Source organism: Bos grunniens, chromosome 7 (assembly GCF_055505025.1).
Source record: "Bos grunniens cultivar Pamir isolate PY7600 chromosome 7, Bosgru_T2T1.0, whole genome shotgun sequence".
Lineage (NCBI taxonomy): Eukaryota > Metazoa > Chordata > Mammalia > Artiodactyla > Bovidae > Bos > Bos grunniens.
In genome coordinates, this window is record NC_141171.1 from 30,623,870 (window position 1) to 30,643,715 (window position 19,846).

Below are 19,846 nucleotides of genomic sequence, written 5' to 3' on the forward strand. Positions count from 1 at the left end.
ATCCTGCCAACCCTGAAAATCAGCAGAATGGATTCTGTATCTATCCAGACACTTGGAGTTAGAGTCAAGAACACTTATCATTAGAGGAGGTTGTCATTCTGCATTGTAAAAGAGACATGGTAAGTCTTATGGATCAATGGGTAGAAGAGCAAATGAAATTACCTTGATGGAGAGAATTTCCCAAAAGTGAATTTGATTGCCAGATGGACAGGGAGGCCTGGTGTGCTGCGATTCATGGGGTCGCAAAGAGTCGGACACGACTGAGCGACTGATCTGATCTGATCTGCCAGATGTTGGGTTATGAACCACAATGGTGTATTAGTTTCCTACAGCTGCTATAACAAATTACTACACACCTAGAGGCTTAAAATTACAGAAATGTATTCTGTCACAGATCTGGAGGCTCTAGGGGTCTGAAATCAAAGTGTCAGCAGGCCCATGATCCCTCCAATGGCTCTAGGGGAAAATCTTTCCCTGCCTCTTTTAGTTTCTGGTGGCTCCAGGTTTCCTTGGCTTGTGGCCGCAGCACTCCAATGTCTGAATCAGTCTTCATACAGCCTTCTCCTCTGTGGGTCTTCTCTTCTTCTGTCTCTTATAAAGACACAGCACTGGCTTTAGGACCCACCTGGATAATGCAGGATCATCTCAAGATCCTTAATTATACATGCAATAACCCTTTCACAAAATAACGTCACATTCACAGGTTCTGGGAAGACATATCTTTTTTGTGGGTTTGGGTGGGAGTGGGTACCATTCAGCTTGCTGCAAAGAGGAAAAGGGGATGGCAAAATTCAATACAAATGGAAATGTGAACGTCTTGTTAAGGATGCTAAAGATAAAATGGATTGTAATCTCTTATAAAATGTGTGTGTGCATGCTTGTGTGGGGTAGTCACCTGAAAGCAGGAAAAACTGACAGAAAGGCTCTGTGAACTTGCTCTGTTTTATCATATGGTGAGTTTGGGACTAAAGGTTCAATTTTACCTACTCTGACAGGTACTAAAGAACTGATTGTGGTTGTCCCTAGTATTCCAACTAATTAGTATTCTCTCACAGTTGTAGGCATGTCGTGCATAATTTCTGTACACTCACATTTTCTTTCAGCTTAAGGGGATGGGAAAGAGGAATAATCTGGGATAACTGGTGGGGAAAATCTCTGCCTGGCTGTGAGTTCCCCTTTTAATGGATAAGAAAATGACCAATCTGTTGATTTGGCCTGGCTTTCCGGGTCTCTGTGGTCCTCATGCTGCAACATAAACAGGGAGAGGTGCTCTTGGTCTCAGAAGCAGGTATCCAGGCCTCTTATCGGCCTTGCTAGAAGAGGGAGTCAATCCGCTCTGCTTGCTCTTCCACACTACTTAGAAACTTCATGGAGAGCATGAAGAAATACACATCTCTTGATTAACTGCTCTATCTACTATTATTTTCATTTCCACTCAAACTTTTGAAGCTCTAACAACTGAAGGGCACCATTCAAAATGCAAGATCTTAAGAGTCAGGGTCTTAAGCTGAGATCCAGGACCCTTCCCTGAAGTTCAACGTAAAGTTCAGTGTATTTGTGAAGCTTTCTGTGGAGCAGTCACATTCTCAAAGAAGTCCATCACCCCCAAAATGTAAGAATATCCTTCAAGATGCTCCTATTCTTATTTTTCCTGCACTTGATAAAATATTCTCAGAGAAATGTTAATATGTCTCACTATGATTATATACTTTTTCTTTTCCTTTATATTTCTTCTGGTTTTTGCTTTATGTATCTTTGTTTCTTTGTTGTTAGGTGTCTAATGATTTATAATGTCTGTCTTCTTTGTGAATTGTACCTTTTATCATTAAAAATATTCATCTTTGTTTTAAAATTAATTAACTAAAGGCAACATGCCAATAAAAGAAAAAAAATATCCATAGATTGGCTCAATGCTATGAAGCATTAGTTCATTGCTGACCTTTGGCAAATTCTTTAATTTCCATGTACAAACATATCAACATAGGGGATGACAGAAATGATAAAATTTCAATGAAACAAAAGAAAACAAAACAAAAACCCTTTGATTCAAATGGCATAAATGTCCTAGGGTAGCACACATTGGGTTGCCTTCAACATAGGTGGCAAATTTTCCAAAAGAGCTCAGACGGGCAGCTCTTGGTGGTAATTGTTGAATAGGGAATACAAACACTTGTCTCTGTTTCTTTTGACTCCCATCTCAGAAAGCAACTTTGTGGACTTGCCTGAACTCCTCCTGAAGGGAAAACTATTCTCTCAAATCTGTCCCCAGTTGCTTATACAGCCTCCTAACAACCTGTATATTTTACTCAGTTATGTGTTTTTCTCTCTCTTCCAAATTTTATTACCCACCATGTCCTACTGATATTTGTACTAAGCAAAATGGAATCTTAGCATATAGATTTTTAAAAATACTTTTTAAGTGGATACATGAATGAATGGATGAATGAATGACAAACACGAATTGTCTAAGGGCATGAGTTTCACTACACCTGCTTAGAACTGTCCCAACCGGAGGCTGAAAACCACAACTGACTCTCTGGCTGCCCTGCCCTGCCCTCCCGCCACCAAGCACAGAGCTGACAGCATTGCCAGAGAAACAAACACCACAGGAAAACAGTCTCATGTGTATTTCCAGAGCACCCTTCCTTAAAGGATCTCCAGAATGAGACGCTGGTGCCCCATGGCTGCTGAGTACTATTACTTTGAAAGTAGATCCTCACTTCTGCTGTAATCTTTTACTCAAGAAATGTTTGCAAGTTGTTCCTGGACAATGGCATCTCCATTTGGTGCAACAGAAGAAGCAACCTGGAAATTCCTTGTTTCCCAGATGGGGCTCACTGCTGAGCTTGGCCACTCAGAAGAGCCAGCAACCCTGTCAGACAGCAGCATGTTGGCAGGATTGTTTCCACATTTATTATACTGGAATCATGCTGGTGCTTATGAAAAAATAGCTGTTGTTGTTTAGTTGCTAAGTGGTGTCTGACTCAGTGACCCCATGGACTTTAGCCCACTAGGCTCCTCCCAGACAAGAATACTAGAGTGGGTTGCTGTTTCCTTCTCCAGGGGATTTTCACAACCCAAGGATTGAAACTGCATCTCTTGCATTAGCAGGCAGATTTTATTTTATTTTATTTTTACCACTAAGCCACATGGGAAGCCCACTTATGAAAAAAAAAAGCAACCAAAAAATGGAGAGTAAGCTCCCAAATGAGCTTCCCTGGTGGCTCAGTAGTAAGTTGGATATGACTTGGCGACAAAACAACAATAAACTCCCAAACAGAAACAGCGCATCTTTCAGTTGCTTAGACCAAAACACCTTGTAGTCATTCTTGACTCCTCTCTTTATGTAACATCTCACATCCAACCCATCAGCAAAGCCTGACAATCTTCAAATTACAACCAGAAGTTAACCACTTCCTGCCATGCTGATCACTCCCATCCAAGTGGAAGACACCATCACCCTCTCCATCTGTACTGAGATACACTCCTAATCATCTCCCATCTTCAGCCCACATTCCCCCACAGTCTATACACAACAAATCACCCAGAATTATCCCTTTCAGTCAGCTCAAGCCAGTTTTGTGAGCAATTTCAGTTTTTGAGCAGTTTCAAACTGCTCAAAGCCAGTTTTTTCCCCCACCTCACTCAGAGGAAGCAGTCAGGTTCTCACAATAGCCTCCCAGGCTCTAAATGGTCCACCTCACTTTACCTCTCCAACCTCACCTTCTACAATCTCTGCCTCTTTCCATCCGCTCCAGCCTCAGTGTACTTGCTAATCCTTGAAGCTCATTTATTCTTTTTCTTCAGATACAAGTGGAATTTTATTATCTAACAGAATCACAGATAAATGAAATAGCTGACTTGAGGTTTCTGATTGAGGGCCCCATGGCCCTGGATATAGAGAAGAGTCGCAGATCCAGGTTCCTCTCAGAGCAAGTAACCTTCTTGAAGTTTTATGGAGGCCAGACATCAAATAAAATCCATCCAGCCACAGAATTGTGGCTGGACCTCTGTACATGAGTTTCCTTGAGAGGGGACCCAACTTGGATTAACAGATGAGCATGAGAGCAATCTCAAGTATACCAGATAAATCACAGGCATGAATTTTAGCCACCTTTCTGCTAGCTAGCTCTACAAGCTTTCTCACTCCATTTTCTAGCTCATGTTTCCCCCCAGAGAGTTTGTTGACTGCCTAGGCCCTAAGCTGCATGCTAGAATTAAACAATTCGCACTTGGAAAAAGGACCAATGTGGGACTAGAAAGAATCCAAGGGCAGATCAAGTCATCATAGGAATGTTTTATTTATCAAATATATTTATGTTTCTTGGCCAATTATCTCCAAATGTGTTTTTCATTTAAATACAATTGAATCCTGGTAGATTCTATCATAAGAGTACAGTTGCATGCATGAGTTCATTGGTTCTTTGTAGTTTTTTAAGATGTGAGTTTAATAAGTTTGTTTTTTTTTTAAAAAAAACAAGCAAATTGTTTACCATTCTAATGCCAGGATGATTGTTCTTGTCACATCAGTGGCTTCTAGAGCAAGGGATTCTCATCATTCACGGTAAGCTTCTCGTCATTCTCTTGACTGACTTGTTAAAACTTTTCAAACCTCAAAAATCAAGACTGAAATAGAGCCCTAACTCTAGCATTTTCTTTGTGGGGAAGCTGAAGAGAGACTTATGTTTATTTCAGCGAGAACATTTACAGTAAATTTTAATTAGCATATGAGGGAAATCTACACAATGCCCTGATAGCAACTAAATATCACACTTTTATTCAGTTCAGTTCAGTTGCTCAGTTGTGTCTGACTCTTTGCAACCCTGTGGACTGCAGCACACCAGGCTTCCCTGTTCATCACCAACTCCCAGAGCTTACTCAAACTCAAGTCCATCGAGTTGGTGATGCCATCCAACCATCTCTTCCTCTGTTGTCCCCTTCTCCTCCCACCTTCAATCTTTCCCAGTATCAGGGTCTTTTCAAATGAGTCAGTTCTTTGCATCAGGTGGCCAAAGTATTGGAGTTTCAGCTTCAGCATCAGTCCTTCCAATGAATATTCAGGACTGATTTCCTTTAGGATGGACTGGTTGGATCTCCTTGCAGTCCAAGGGACTCTCAAGAGTCTTCTCCAACACCACAGTTCAAAAGCATCAATTCTTTGGCACTTAGCTTTCTTTATAGTCCAACTCTCACATCCATATACGACTACTGGAAAAACCATAGCCTTGACACGACAGACCTTTGTTGGCAAAGTAATGTCTCTGCTTTTTAATATGCTGTCTAGGTAGGTCACAGCATTTCTTCCAAGCAGCAAGTGTCTTAATTTAATGGCTGCAGTCACCATCTGCAGTGATTTTGGAGCCCCCTAAAATAAAGTCTCTCACTGTTTCCATTGTTTCCCCATCTATTTGCCATGAAGTGATGGGACCGGATGCCATGATCTTAGTTTTCTGAATGTTGAGTTTTAAGTCAACTTTCTCACTCTCCTCTTTCACTTTCATCAAGAGGCTCTTTAACTCTTTGCTTTCTGCCATAAGGGTGGTGTCATCTGCATATCTGAGGTTATTGATATTTCTCCTGGCAATCTTGATTTCAGCTTGTGCTTCATCCAGCCCAGCATTTCTCATGATGTACTAATATACAGCCTTGATTTACTTCTTTCCTGATTTGGAACCAGTCTGTTGTTCCATGTCCAGTTCTAACTGTTGCTTCTTGACCTGAATACAGGTTTCTCAGGAGGCAGGTCAGGTGGTCTGGTATTCCCATCTCTTTAAGAATTTTCCACAGTTTGTTGTGATCCACATAGTCAAAGGCTTTGGCATGGTCAATAAACCAGAAGTAGATGTTTTTCTGGAGTTCTCTTGCTTTTTCTATGATCCAACAGATATTGGTAATTTGATCTCTGGTTCCTCTGATTTTTCTAAATCCAGCTTGAACATCAGGAAGTTCACAGTTCATGTGCTGTTGAAGCCTGGCTTGGAGAATTTTGAATATTACTTTGCTAGCGTGTGAGATGAGTGCAACTGTGTGGTAGTTTGAACATTCTTTGGCATAGCCTTTCTTTGGGATTGAAATGAAAATTGACCTTTTCCAGTCCTGTGGTCACTGCTGAGTTTTCCAAATTTGTTGGCATATTGAGTGCAGCACTTTAACAGCATCATCTTTTAGGATCTGAAATTGCTCAACTGGAATTCCATCACCTCAACTAGCTTTATTCATCATGATGCTTCCTAAGGCCCACCTGACTTCACGTTCCAGGATGTCTGACTCTAGGTGAGTGATCACACCACACTTTTATTAGCATATTACAAAGCTGGATGTCCTTCCCTTGAGATAACAAAATAAATTAAGGGAACATCAGGTTTCCAAATTAATTTTGCTGATCTGAGCCAAAGTTTTCCTCAATATCTGAGTCACCAACCTGGCATGTGCATTCATGTCTGAGGAAGTCTCTTTCACAGAGTACCTGTAACTTCCAAGGAGAGAAATCTCGCCTATTTTTCACTATTTCATTCTCTCCAAGATGGGAGAAGCTTGAGTATATGAACTAAACTATTTTGAAAAAGTGAGTCTACAGGGTTGATTTTTAGCGTTAAGATGATGCTTGAATGGGGATCAACAGGGATGATGAGCTGGTGGAGAACTGATCTAAAATGGCAGCTCTCCCCAAAATGTGGTGATCACCTGCCGTGGGATAGGACTTCTTAAAAACCTAAACAAGTTCTGCTGTAGAAAAATATACCCAAGTTGTTGAGGTCTGTATCAAGATAATAATTTTCAGTCAGGAGTGATGTGCCAAGTTTGGGGGAGAAAAGCAGCAACAGGGATGTTTTGTAAGGCAGGAAACACCAACTGGAGTCCACCATGTTTGACGGGGAAAACACATTCACTGTTTTGACAATCACTGTGCCTGTTAGAATCTGTGGAAAAACAACATAGACTGTACTCTGAGGACCACAGTAAAGAACTGGCTTATAATTCAGTTCATGAAGTTTTATAAACTTCCTTCTTAAATACCTCTCATAAATAGTCTCATCTAGATTATATCTAAGAACATGAACTGGTTCCTTGAGTACCTCATGCATAGAACTACATTATCTGTGTCTTTGACAAACCAAACCTATGAGTCCAGTGTCTCTACCTCAGTGCTTTAAACCAACAGCCTAGCCACAGAAGCTCATATTCTTAATGGACACAACTGCATAATTACTCCATTGATGTCTGCAAAGTAACTCACTTAGCATTCAGTCAGAACAAAGAAAGAAAACTAGATTTCACTTAGCCCCATTCAGGATGTGTTTTCACTTGTCAATAGCATTCAAGCCTACTTTTTCTTGGCCAGTGTCCAACATAACTTGCCTTCCTGACTGTTGCTATTTGTCCTAATGTGTATCATATGCTTGAGAGGATTTTTTTCTTTTAATGTGGAGTTTTACTTGCAAGTTTAGAAAAACAAAACAATACCTGCTAGCAGTGGGATATTTGAAATTCTGCTGTCCAGAGGCACAGGTTGAGAGATGACAAAATCAGCAACTGCAATAATACATATTTTGAGAACAGTTTAGCATTTTTTCCACAAACGCATTTGACAAATTATATTTGTGTTTAAAAAGCTTTTATGCTTAAAGAGAGTTGGAATAAAGATATTTTCCCTTTTAAAAAATACTCTCAGATGGTTTTGGAGTGGGAAAATTGTAGACCTGCAAAGATAAGATTAAGAATATAAGAGAAAAGGATAATAATTTTATCTTTGTTACAAGGATTAAATTAGATAATCCATGTTAGGCAGTTAGAATGGCACCTAACAGTGATTGCATCCATGTTAGGCAGTTAGAATGGTGCCTAACAGTGATTGCATAAAATAAATTGCTATCATTATTATCCTCATCAACATTTGAGGGAATAAGCAGCTCAGATTTTATTTTTCCATTAAAATTTACTCAACAGATTAGCATCTCAATGCATAGGGCAGACAATCCAATGGCTTCCTGTTTTCTGACATATTTTTGTTTTTCTAAATAATTTTTCATATTGATTTGATGAAACATCTGACATCCATTACTTAAAAGAACAAACCAAATAAATATTTTAAATGTTAAACATGACCATGGATTACAGGCTAAACATTTGTGGCACAGCTTCCCCAGATAAAGCGATATCCTTTTCAGCTTGGCTCCCTTTGGTCAGTTGTCTGGGAAAGCTGATTGTTGGATTTGCAGAATGTAATCTTGAGAAGGTCTTGAAACATGTGGTTTTTCCTGGGATCTTGTTGTTATTTTCTGGTAGTTCAGATAAGCACTAGCAATAGGGAAAGCCTCAGTTCTTGGGTGGATAAGGACCTAAACATCCACCTAGCCACTTCATACAATGTCTCCAAACCTCTTCATCTTGAAAGGAATTTGATAAATGAGTGACATATCTGGAACCTACTGTTATCACTTAAAGAAGCACCTCTCTCAGTATCTTTCAGGATTTGGTGTCAAGAATCGGCAAAGGCTATGGGAAATAAAATTAAGTTCACATCAAGGAAGGAAAATTGAAACTCACTTTTTCAAAAATGTGTTTATTTAGTTTGTTGTTCTTGGCCTTGTTTCTAGAGGCATATGTAGTCCTAATATGAGAACGACTGATCTGCTCTTCAACACAGGCTACCACTGGGCCTGCTCGGAGGACCCATGACCCCATACTGTTCTGGAAATACCCTGCTTCATGAGATGTGCCACGTTTCCCATTTTAAACAGCTCAACAGGCACTACATTTGATTTTCAGAATCAGCACAAAACAAGTAACAGTACTTTTACTACAAAAAGCAATGAAACATTAGTTTCTTACATGTACAACTCAGATCCAATTATCAGCAAACGGCTTTGCAATAAGGTACCAGATACCTGGGGCCTAGGAGGTGGTGTCACTACAGAGGAAGATAGTCCAGTTGTAGCGCTTTAAGAAGAGCTGGATAGTGAGGTTCAAAAATAAAGTTATCGAAACAACTGCTATCTTTAACCAGCAGTGAATATTCACCCTGACAGGGCTCTCTGAAGCCTGTGAGTGCAAGTCAGGAGTCCCCACCTCTGAGAGCACCACAGCCACACACCGGGAACAAGGACCACACTGCCAAGGCTTGACACTAACGAGGCCACTCAGACCCACACAGGGTCTGCAGAGCTCCTGTCCTGAGCAGCTCCAGCCCTGTCCCCATTTGTTGCCTTATCACTGGAAGAGGCTCATAAAAATCTAAGAGCCAGACCCTCATCCTGGTATCTTGAGATTGTTGCTAAGAAACAACAGCTGGGCTGATCAGACAAAGACAACCAAGCTGTATATCTTAATCTGTTTTGAAACTTGCTACCTTCTGGTCACCAGCTGAATTTACATCTCTCTGATTCTCCCAGTTGTAGCAATCTCTGTAACTTCAGAGACACTGGTCTAAAGCAATAAAAGATCCATTGCTATTAGCCAGCCACTTAGGAGGAAGATACTATTTTCTCATCAATAGTCATTCAAACAAAACTCCTTACAGCAAACACCTAAAATGGGGTCTTTATACAAAATTAGACTTCGGTAAATACTTGACGAATAAATGAATGAAACAATGAACGAACCAACTGATGAAAAAAATTTGATGAGTTGGTAAATGTTAGTAAATCTTTGTCTATCTTGACTAGAACGAAGTTTTCCCAAAGTACAATCCAATAACTCGTAAGCCATGTGAGGACACATGTGAACCCCTATTACAGTTTCCCCCCTATAAGGTTATATTTGAATGGACATTCAATAAATATTTACTAATTGAATCAAATTATATAAATTATACAAGATTTAGTTTTATAGTCTTAATTATCCTAAGAACTCTATAAAAGCATATCTCCTCTTTTAAAAAAGTCATTTTTAAAGATAAAGACAACCAAAACGCAAAGCTTATCTTAAAAAAAAAAATCATGCACATTTCCTGGGGAAAGTATTTGGCTTTATCTAAAGTTACTGAGACTTTTCTGGAATCTGCATACCCACCTGGGATTACTTGTTAGCTTAGGCTCTTAGCCACACAAACAGGCATATGCTGGGATGGCATGTCTTATTCTGGAAAAAAAAAATTCCATCTCCAATGATAGAAAGGGGCAAGAAGGGTTGCTTCAAGAGCCAAACACAGATTCAGTTTAGAGAGTCTCCCTTTCTCATCTTAGATATCCTCCCCTCTCCACAATGACTCCGAGTTTTTCTTCTCTCTACACAAGGATTACTGGAGAAGGAAATGGCCACCCACTCCAGTATTCCTGCCTGGAGAATTCCATGGACAGAGGAGCCTGGCAGGCTACAGTCCATGGGGTTACAAAGAGTCAGACATGACTGAGCGACTAACATTACATTACATTATACAATGATTAGGAAGTTGAAAATAAGGAAAACTAGCGACTCTTGATGACTGCAGCATCTACTACCCATTTGCAGTGTTCCTAGAGAATATCTGTTAATTTTAAACAGAAAAGGCTAAAGCAATTGTTGGTAGGTTTTAGGGAGAAACTCCCTCCACCACCCTCCTGCCCAATACATACTTTGATTAAAAGCATTTAGGACCCAAACGATGCTAGTATATGCTTCAGGGCTCCAAGTCAATCCACAGGTGCAGGCCTGTCTTAACCAGTAGACCGACGGCCAAGGCCAGTCTGCTAGAAGCCAGCAATGGCTCAGCAGTGTGAAAATTCTGAATGTCTCTTATAAATTTCTATTTATTAAGTGGCAAATATTTTCAGGCTAAATTTGGTGGAAATGACATGGCAAAATTATCCCTTACTTATAAAGGAGGAAAAGATGCTTACATGAGCAGAAAGCTAGAAGAATCTTTCAGTATTGAGGTTATCACCATATTAAGTGGGAGTTTGGGATCAGTTGGCAAAGCCACTAGACTGGCAGAGACCCCTGTCACTGTCACAGAAACTCTGACTACATGACTACAGGGCAGAGAGAAGGCTTCCCATACTCGCATGGGAGCTCACAGGCACTGGCTGGGGTGCACTCTATAAAACTTAGGAAGTGAGACAAAAACTTAGGAAGTGAGACAAAACGCAGAACTCGTTTTTCTCATGGAAAACAATATTAGAAACAAACAGGTGAGTTCCTTATCATGTTGAAAAAGTATAACCAAATGTTTCAACTTGAGTAAATCGAACAGCCTGCTCATCAGTGTAGCCAGTGTGTCACTGTCTTGGAGATTTCCAGTTAGTACCGCTACATAATTCTTTCCACCCTCCCCAATGGCACATGTTTTCGTCAAATGTCTCCATCACTTAGGACAAGAAACTATAAAAGTTCAACACATTCCAATCCACCAGAGAAAGCATTTTCCATCAGAAACAGCAACACAGTTGCACAGATTACTTACTACTTTTATGACAAGGGGCCAACAAGAATGGGGGGAAATGTGAATGACTTCAGATTGGACAATGGAGGTCAGAATTAGCAAAACTCCATGAAAGATTATTTTGAGACGTATATAAATAAGTTAAAACACAATTAGTGAGGCCCTGTTTCCTCCATTTTAAATGTGGCAGAATGGGTGCTAAGGGATGGCGAAAGTGAAATGAAGAGGGAAGGAAGATTTCTTAGAACAAAATACATGACAACAGATTAAACCAAACCACAGATATCCTTGCCTATCGGTGACCAGTTCAGTTATGTGTCTTGTATTTTTGTTACAGGAAGACAATGGGAAGGCTAAAAAGACAAGGAATTCCTTAAAAGGGTGTGTCCTGATATCACATGACCAAGAAACCTACAAAGACTGCTGCTGGTGTGTGCTCTAAGCTGTTCAGATTTACACTGGTCATCAAGGTAGACTCAGTCTCTCCAATGTCGCTGGGAGCTAAAGGCCTATAAGCGAGGGCTGTCAGTTCTTCCCGATGTTGGATCATTGCGTGGAATAGGACCCAATCTTATTGAGCACCGTTGCTGAAAGGCTAGCTGAAGTGACACTCACTCTCCTAGCACTCAATCAAAGGTCAGTGAAACTGTGCACACACTCCTTCCTCTCTCAGTAGATCAATGCTGAAAGAAGAATATTATCAAGGGCCAGAGGGGATGAGAAGGTAACTCTTCTTGATAAAATTAGCTGTTCCAGGGCAGTCTGTTTTAACCACAACCCTCTGCATGGCTCCTCCTCTCAAGGTTTCCTTGTCTGGGCTATTTTCACCTATTTTTGCAGAAACGCTTCCCCACACTCAGGAGGGCATCCTAGGCTTCCCCTTGGAGGTACAAGGAAGAAAGATGAAGATGCCTAGAATGGTCTTGACGGTGGGGCTTGGCATGACTTTTGCCACATATTCAATGCTTTCATAGACACAACAAAAAAATCACTGGAAGCTTAATATCTTATATTCAGCCTCTCACTGAAGTACTTTATTTTCGTGGGTTTTTTTTTTTTTAACGCTAAAATGTTACTGAAAACATGAAAACAAAATTTTCTCAACTACCTGCTTTGGAACAATAATATACTGTATTATGAAGCTCCATACATTTTAAATGTTTCTGAAATCCTGACAGGACACGGTTAAGTCCCCATTTTTCTTTTCCACTTGAATTTTAAATTTTAAACCATCTTCTTCCTCTTTCAGGCTCTTCTGCATCAAGACCAGCTGCTGGATAGAAGGAGCCATGAGAAAAGTGCATGAGAAGTAAGCGTGGAAAACACAGACATGGAGCGCCTGTAGGGCTGAAGATGGCCCAGACTCAGCAAAGGCTCCAGCAACTGCATCCGTAGTCCCCGCTGGGCGGCCCGAGGCAGAGGCCAGGCCAAACTGCAACAGCAGGAAGAAGGGTTGTACAACGGGTCCCCTTGAATTCATGCTACTAAAAAAGGTGCAATGAGAAACAAGTCCCTGTGCATTCTCAGTCACAACTGTGGGCAGAAGAGCCCATCCGATTCCTCCCTTTGGTATTAAATAACAGTTTTTTAAAAAAAAAGCTTTTTAGAAACAAAGCAAATACACGGTGGGCCTGGAAATGTAAGCCATCCCAGGTTGGTTGTCCACTGAAATGAGTCTCATCCCTAGTCATAAATAAATAATCTCTCTCCTGGTCTGACTTCCACGCCAGGATCAATATCTCTTAACATCTTACTTATTTTATTACTGCTTTTGGTTTTCTGGGACTGATTGAAAGTTGCTTCGAGGAAATCTTTGGTTTTGCTTAAGTGTCCGTGACATTTAATCATGACTTTCCTTGCAGTTTAATTCCAAGCAGTCAATCAGTTAATCCACTTCGATTGATTCTGGGCTCTCGGTTATTGGCTTGCACTCATTGGGCATCCGCTGGTGTCGGCTCAGCTGGGTGGCCTGCGTGAAGCTCCTCTCACACCTCTCACACCTGGAGGAGGCAAGAGAGAAAATTGAGACCAGGGAGCAGGGCCCGCAGGGTGATGGGCTTCCTCTCATCCTGCCTAATCAGAACAGACACTCCAAAGTGGCTTCAGATTTTACCGGCTCAAGAGGTTTAATTGGTGGCTCCTTCCAAGGCCCGGACGCCCGTGATGGGACAAAGCCCGGCTGATGCAGAACAGAGGGATCTGTCAATAGGCAGGGGGAAGGTGATTTCTCCAGAGGGCCCTGTCCTGCTGCAGCTCTGATCACTGTCAGTTCAAATAGATAAAGAACAAAAAGAGATTTTTAGGAGTGAGCCATCAAAGCAGCAGCTTGTCTGCAGTTTTCTGCTCTGTAACCCCAAAGAGAAATGGATGACAAATAGAATTTCACCTGCTGCTAATTTGAAATCGGGAATTCTACTCCCCTCAGCACAGTGGCCAGAGAGCCATCAGCCCTGAATCTGGAAACTGGAGGAAGCAATGCATTAGTCTGTGGTGAGTGTGGGAGGTGGGTATGAGTGGCCGCTTTTGTGCAAAAGCTAGAGTATTGCACCTCAACCAAAGTTAGGGTTAAAAAATGTTTGCAGAGGGATAGGGAAAAACTCAAATTCAATCAATATTTGTGTGTTTCAAGTTCACCTCTCTACCAGACACAGAAGAAAGAATGTACATGTGGGCCATACTTAAGAGTCGGTGTGTCCATTAAGAACAAAACTGGCATCACGTTTCAAGAGTATCTCGTCTCCTTAACTTAAAAAATAAAATAGCTAATCTAGAGACCTTGGGCCTAACCCATCTTCCATGCAACACATACCAACTCGCTTGATGGCTACACAATCTTCAAAACACACACACACACACACACACACACATCCAACGGTGTCCTCTGGTTTTTCTATGGTGGTGGTGGTTCCTGGCTGGTTATCGATGATTGTGTGTGTATACACATGCGTGCACACACACACACTGCAGAAGCAAGCTCTGCAGACAGTGGCTTCCCTGTCACTCAGGCTGCTTGTCTGGGCTACCTGGAGCACTGGGCAAGCACCCACTAGGGCACAGCAGCCACCTTAGCTCTCCCCCTAATGTCCTCTCCTCAGACTTTTGAAGGAAAAGATACTGGGGAGAGCTGCAGACACGTGTCTTCTTTTAAATGAGGCCATCCTGGTCACTGGTGGGGCTGAGGGAAAGCCCTCAGCAGAAAGTCCACATTGCATCACACGTGCTGTGAGCCCCATTATCCAGTCGGAGGGTCTCTCATTTTCCTTTTGAGTAAAGTACACAAAGTGCTTTGCTAGGAAGACAATTACCTATAAAAATAAAGCGCCTCTATCCATATTAGGGAGTCCCACCAATTTTTTTTTTAACATTGGGAGGCTGGAGCTTGACCATCACACTTGGATTTTTCAGGGCTCCTGTGCCAGCTGGATGGTCAGGATGAGGAAGTTGTGTTTCTTTGATTGTCTTTCAGGGAATATTCTTAGCAGCCTGTTCCACTGTTAAAAACTGCACTGTGATCTTGACAAATGTATAATGTCAGCTTTAATGTATCAGACCTATCAGCTCAATGAAAATAACTCAGAAGTATTGATCAGTTAATGATTTTTGGTGTATTCATTAACGTCCATGGGCAGCTTATCCCCTCTCCAGAGCTCCTGAAGTGCTGATGACATGCCAGCGAACTGCTGATTGTTTATTAGAAAACTGATTAGTTACTGGATTGGTGTGTCAAAATATACTACCTTTCACTGCCTGATAAACTTTCAAATTATTATTTGAAATAATTAAAAATTTTTAAGCTTTAGAATCAATTTCAAAGAGAGCAGAAGAGTTTGAACAATTGTAAGGAATGACCAGTCACGTAGGTTGTGCTTTTGTACCTGTGATCCTGTGTATCAGAATATAAACAGTTCAGAAGTGGGAAGTGCAGTGCTTCGTGTATGGCAAGGGTGCATGTCTATATATAAGCATCAGACAGTACAAGCTGGGTTGACACTTTTCTCATGTGTTTGCCTAAATGCCTCCCAGATATTTACACTCATGGAACCATTTGTTGTTGTCATAGTCGGGAGATTTACTAAATCTATCGGGCTCCTGAGATCATCACTGAAAAATCTTCTCTAGGGCCATCTGCTCACCAAGTGTGAGTGAAAACGTACGCAGATGTGTAGACAGTTACCTTAACTTAGATCCTTTACCTAGGAATTTCCCCTTCTGGAGAAAAGTGGGCTACCAGAATTAATACTTATGTGTGTTGGTAATTATAAGAATACCATTTATATAATTAAGGAAGTAAAAAAAGCTTGATAGAAAACCATTTTTTAATAAAGGAAGAGCCTTGGTTTTATGTTCATCATCTTTAATTTTAGAAACAAATCTCTTCACAAATCATTTTCATAGACAATAAGAACTCATCAGGACAGACTGACAGCTCTGGCAGGTCAGAGCTGGACTTCAGCTGGACTGGGATTGAACTAATCCTGAATTACAATCCCAGACAAGTGCCTGGGCATGGGACCCTCCAAGCTTGGATTTCATGCTACTTAGCAGAAAAAAAAAGAAGGAAAGACATGGGTAATGATCCAGGAGGAAAAGACCTGCTCGGGCACAGGGTCCTTCTCACGGTGCTGATGTCACAACCTTGAAGGAAATGTCGCAGGAACAACGAAGGGAAAGTTGTCCAAATATTTCAGCAAAGAGCAAGTCCCCAGCTTTGTACCAATGTGGGCATCTTATATAATTACACTTGAGTTCCTTTTAGATTTGAGATCGTTCTTTACTTAACATGATAGTTGACTGGCTTATAGGTTCAGAGGGAGCTTAACAATTGTCATCTGAAACTGACCGAAGTGTAAAATGATGTCAAGTTCTGTCACACAGAAAACATGCAGGAAACTTTCTTTCTGGTCCTCGATGGCCTGTCACCAAATACTTCCTGAATTAAATCAGATTGCTTCATACTTATGATGCAATGCACATTCATTGCATATTATGCATATTTACTGATGTGCTTTTTTGATTTGCTTTGATTTTGACTAGATCTTGTTAAACTATAAGATGCTTTTTGGAATATCCTTTGATTATTTTCTATACTAAGTCAAATTGTCTTAAGGCAAAAACGTAGTGATGAGCCTTTCCCCTGCTTCTAACGGTGAGGAAAAGAAACTCTATGGAGACTCCTGGTCTTCCCAGGCCCAGAAGCCAGGCATCGAGCAGGTCACATGGATGCCAGGCAGAGCAGCCTCCCTGAAATCTTGAGAGTTTATGTTTAATAACAGAGAAGGAGAAGGAGATCTTATTGTAAAGAGTAAGTTGGAGACTGACAACTTCCTTCCTTCCCTCCTCTTTTTGATAAAGCGCTTGGCAATTACTGTGAGATGAAATGAAGTCTTATCTTCATCCCTTGTTCTCCACAACTTCCAGTCTCACAGTACAAACTGAAAGTACCTGATCCTTTGAAATGTGCTTTTCCTATGATCTCCTTCACCTTACACATTCGGAGTCCACAGCCCAGGTTAGCCCTTGACAAGCTCAAGGTCTACCTAGAGCATGGGGGGAGGGGGGAGAGGGGAGTTTTTCAGTGGGATTTCAGCCAATCACACCATGAGACAAAGCCTGGAATGAAACTCTCTTCTCAATACCAGATCTCCTCCGGACTGCTTGTACGGCACCAATCTTGATTTGCCTTGAAAAACCACTTTTCAGCGGAAGATTTTAGAAGTTATAAAGGGCTTTCCCCTGCTGGGGCCTGGCCCCCGAGAATCCTGCAAAGGCCTCCCAGGCCCTGGGGTGGGACAGTTTGGGGACTGAATCCTTTGCGGCATCTATTTGGAAGCTGCCCAAGGTGTATAGTTTAGGGTTGTGCTTCTTTACAAGATTCTTTTCCTTCTTTGCAAAATTGTTTAAGTCAATACCCATTAGTTGAAGTAGTAAAATTAACTGTTGTGGCAAAACCCATTTTATTGACTAATCTGCAACAAACTTTTTTTTTGAATGTTTGTTTTATAGGCTTGTAAAAGGATATCTTCAAAATATTTACAAATGTCCATGGGATGGATATCCATGAGCTATAGTTGGAAGATTCCCAAAATTCCCCTGGGATAGTTCAATCCTGAACGATCCGGTTGTATACACTGAAGGATTTAGCTTTCCATTTCCTAGAAGACGTTTATATCTTGCACTCAAAAAGTAAGTGTTCACTCAGGTCTCCCCTGGCAATATATATTTGAAAAATTTTTAAAAACCCCGCAGCATGTGGCTATCTTAATACAAGCAGCAGCAGAAGGAACTAAACCATGCACAAAGAATCTGATCCAACCAACTCTGGGGTTTCTTTGTTTTTCCAGATGAAATTAGGTTACGGTCCCTAAAAATACTTTGATAAAGGAAAAACATACAAATACTAAAGTCCTGGAACTACTAATCTCATGAATTAAAAGTAAGTTAAAATGGCACCTTTATTGGAAACATGACAAAAACGGGATGTTAGAGGAAAAAAATTGAGTGGAGTCAACGAGGTTACACTTAAGTAACACCTTAACATTAACAGAAATCTATTTCCCATTCTGACCCTGAAACCTCTTCAATTAATTACTAAAATCTATTTACACAGCAACAAGATAAAAATCAATCTGATGCCTGGCACTGTGTCTGTCTGGCTGCCTTCTCTGTTATAAGGGGCCAGGAGGATCGTTGGCCCTCTTGCATCTCTGCTTTTGAAGAGCTCTCCTGCTCACAGGCACAGGGAGTGTGCCATTGTTATCTCCCACATCCAGAGCAGTGGTGAAGCCAGAGATTGTGAACCCCCTGAGGACCTGGGGCAATGACAAAGCCCACTGTGCAGGACACAGACACCTGCCCTAGGGAACTCCAGGGCTGTGCTAACCCACTTGGTTCTCACAGTGGACTAGAAGGAAAGGGGCTGCTCAGGGCTATGGCAGCCCCAGAGAACACGCCTGCCTGGTGTGGTGCAGGCTGGATTTTTAGACCTCATCCAGTCCCCTCACCAGATGTCTTATGCAATAAACAAGCTCCACCCACAAACACAGACAAAAATGAAAACTTGCAATTATTAATTAATGTCATAAATTAAACCACAATGGAAAATAGTTAAGAATAATGAATAAAGGTTACTAATTCGTGAGGAAGTGGGTGAAGATGAGTGTTTATGACCTTTCCCTCAGCTGCGGACACTGAGGCATGCAGGATGCAGACCAACAGGACTCTGCCACTGTGAGCCAAGCCCCGCCTCCGGCTGAGCACCATGGCAACCGCATGCTCCACCCGGCAGGTTCGGAGGGAAAAGCATGCGGACTGACACTCTGCGGAGACTCCTTGGCTGAGACCAGCAAGGGGATTCGCCTCCTACTGCCTGAATCATTTCCTTTCTTGCTTGATCTTATCCTATAGAAGCAAGGAGATCAAACCAGTCAATCCTAAAGGAAATCAACCCTGAATATTCACTGGAAGCACTGATGCTGAAGCCCCAATACTTTCACCATCTGATGCAAAGAGCTGACTCACTGGAAAAGACCCTGATGCTGGGAAAGACTGAAGGCAAGAGGAGAAGGGGATGACAGAGGATGAGATGGTTGGATAGCATCACTGATTCAATGAACATGAGTTTGAGGAAACTCCGGGAGATAGTGAAAGACAGGGAAGCCTGGCTTTCTGCAGTCCATGGGGTCACAAAGAGTCAGACACAACTAAGTGACTGAACTGAACTGAACAGAAGGTAAACAGAGTGTACATCCATGCCCTTTTCATGCTCCTTCTTAATGAAGTACAGTCATCATGGCAAATGAGCAAAGAGAGATATAAGAGGGCTGAACAAAGAAGAGCCTATCACACAGACAGTAAAACCTGTTCTGAGATGACCAATTGTTCACACAAGCTGGTTCACACTCCCAAGCCTTTCCGTATCCCACATGGGCTTCCAGAAAGCCTTCTTTCCTTGTATTTCTGGAAAACTCCTACTCAGCATTCAAAACATACCTTAAACCTCATCTCCTCCAGACAGCATTGATTACTCCACTTCCGTGCTACCCGAAATGCTGTATACACACGCCTTACTGTTTTTCAATTTTGCGCCTTCCCCTATGTGGTAATACTTGCTTATTAATTGGGCTTCCCCCAAAACTATGAGGTCGTCAAAGATTAGGGGGCTGAGTCTCATTCACCTTTTTATCTCTTATGCCTAGCAGTGTGCCTAGCACAAAAGAAGGTGCTCAATAAATATTTGCTGCATGAATGAACACACACATACATGAACGAATGGGTGAGAGAATGAAAAGGCCATCTTACAGGATTCAAACGTCCGCTGTTTTCATGACCGTGCTGTATCTAGAAACATCATTTCCTGCTCAGGTGTCCTTGCCTTAGCCAAAGCCCTTGTCTACCTCTTTCCACATTCCTTGAATCCTCAAGAACTCAAACATGTCCTGTGTTTGGTTTTGTTTTTCTTTCTTTCATTACCATGGTAAGTCTGAAATC

At 41.5% G+C, this 19,846-nt stretch overlaps 1 protein-coding gene and 1 long non-coding RNA gene across 11 annotated transcripts in view; both read right to left on the minus strand.

Moving 5' to 3' along the window:
• Window positions 1-1,935: 1,935 nt before the first annotated feature.
• LOC147368987 (uncharacterized) lies at window positions 1,936-7,676 on the minus strand. Its single transcript, XR_015167055.1, has 2 exons — window positions 7,465-7,676; window positions 1,936-6,920 (listed from the first exon to the last, which is right to left on the minus strand). It is a non-coding gene; the product is annotated as an uncharacterized LOC147368987 (long non-coding RNA).
• Window positions 7,677-12,364: 4,688 nt separating this feature from the next.
• Window positions 12,365-19,846, minus strand: part of PRDM6 (PR/SET domain 6) — a 109,162-nt gene continuing 101,680 nt past the window's right edge. For 6 of the 10 annotated variants that reach the window (XR_015167053.1, XR_015167052.1, XM_086410660.1 and 3 more), the window contains one exon: window positions 12,365-13,359. Coding sequence is in view for 8 of the 10 variants with exons in the window: in XM_086410660.1 (XP_086266786.1) it covers window positions 13,245-13,359 (115 nt within the window). In the remaining 2 variants the exon portion in view is untranslated. Of the gene's footprint in view, window positions 13,360-13,472; window positions 13,622-17,587; window positions 18,758-19,846 lie in introns of those variants that run through there. The other 4 variants (XM_086410658.1, XM_086410667.1, XM_086410657.1 and 1 more) reach the window with 4 other exon arrangements.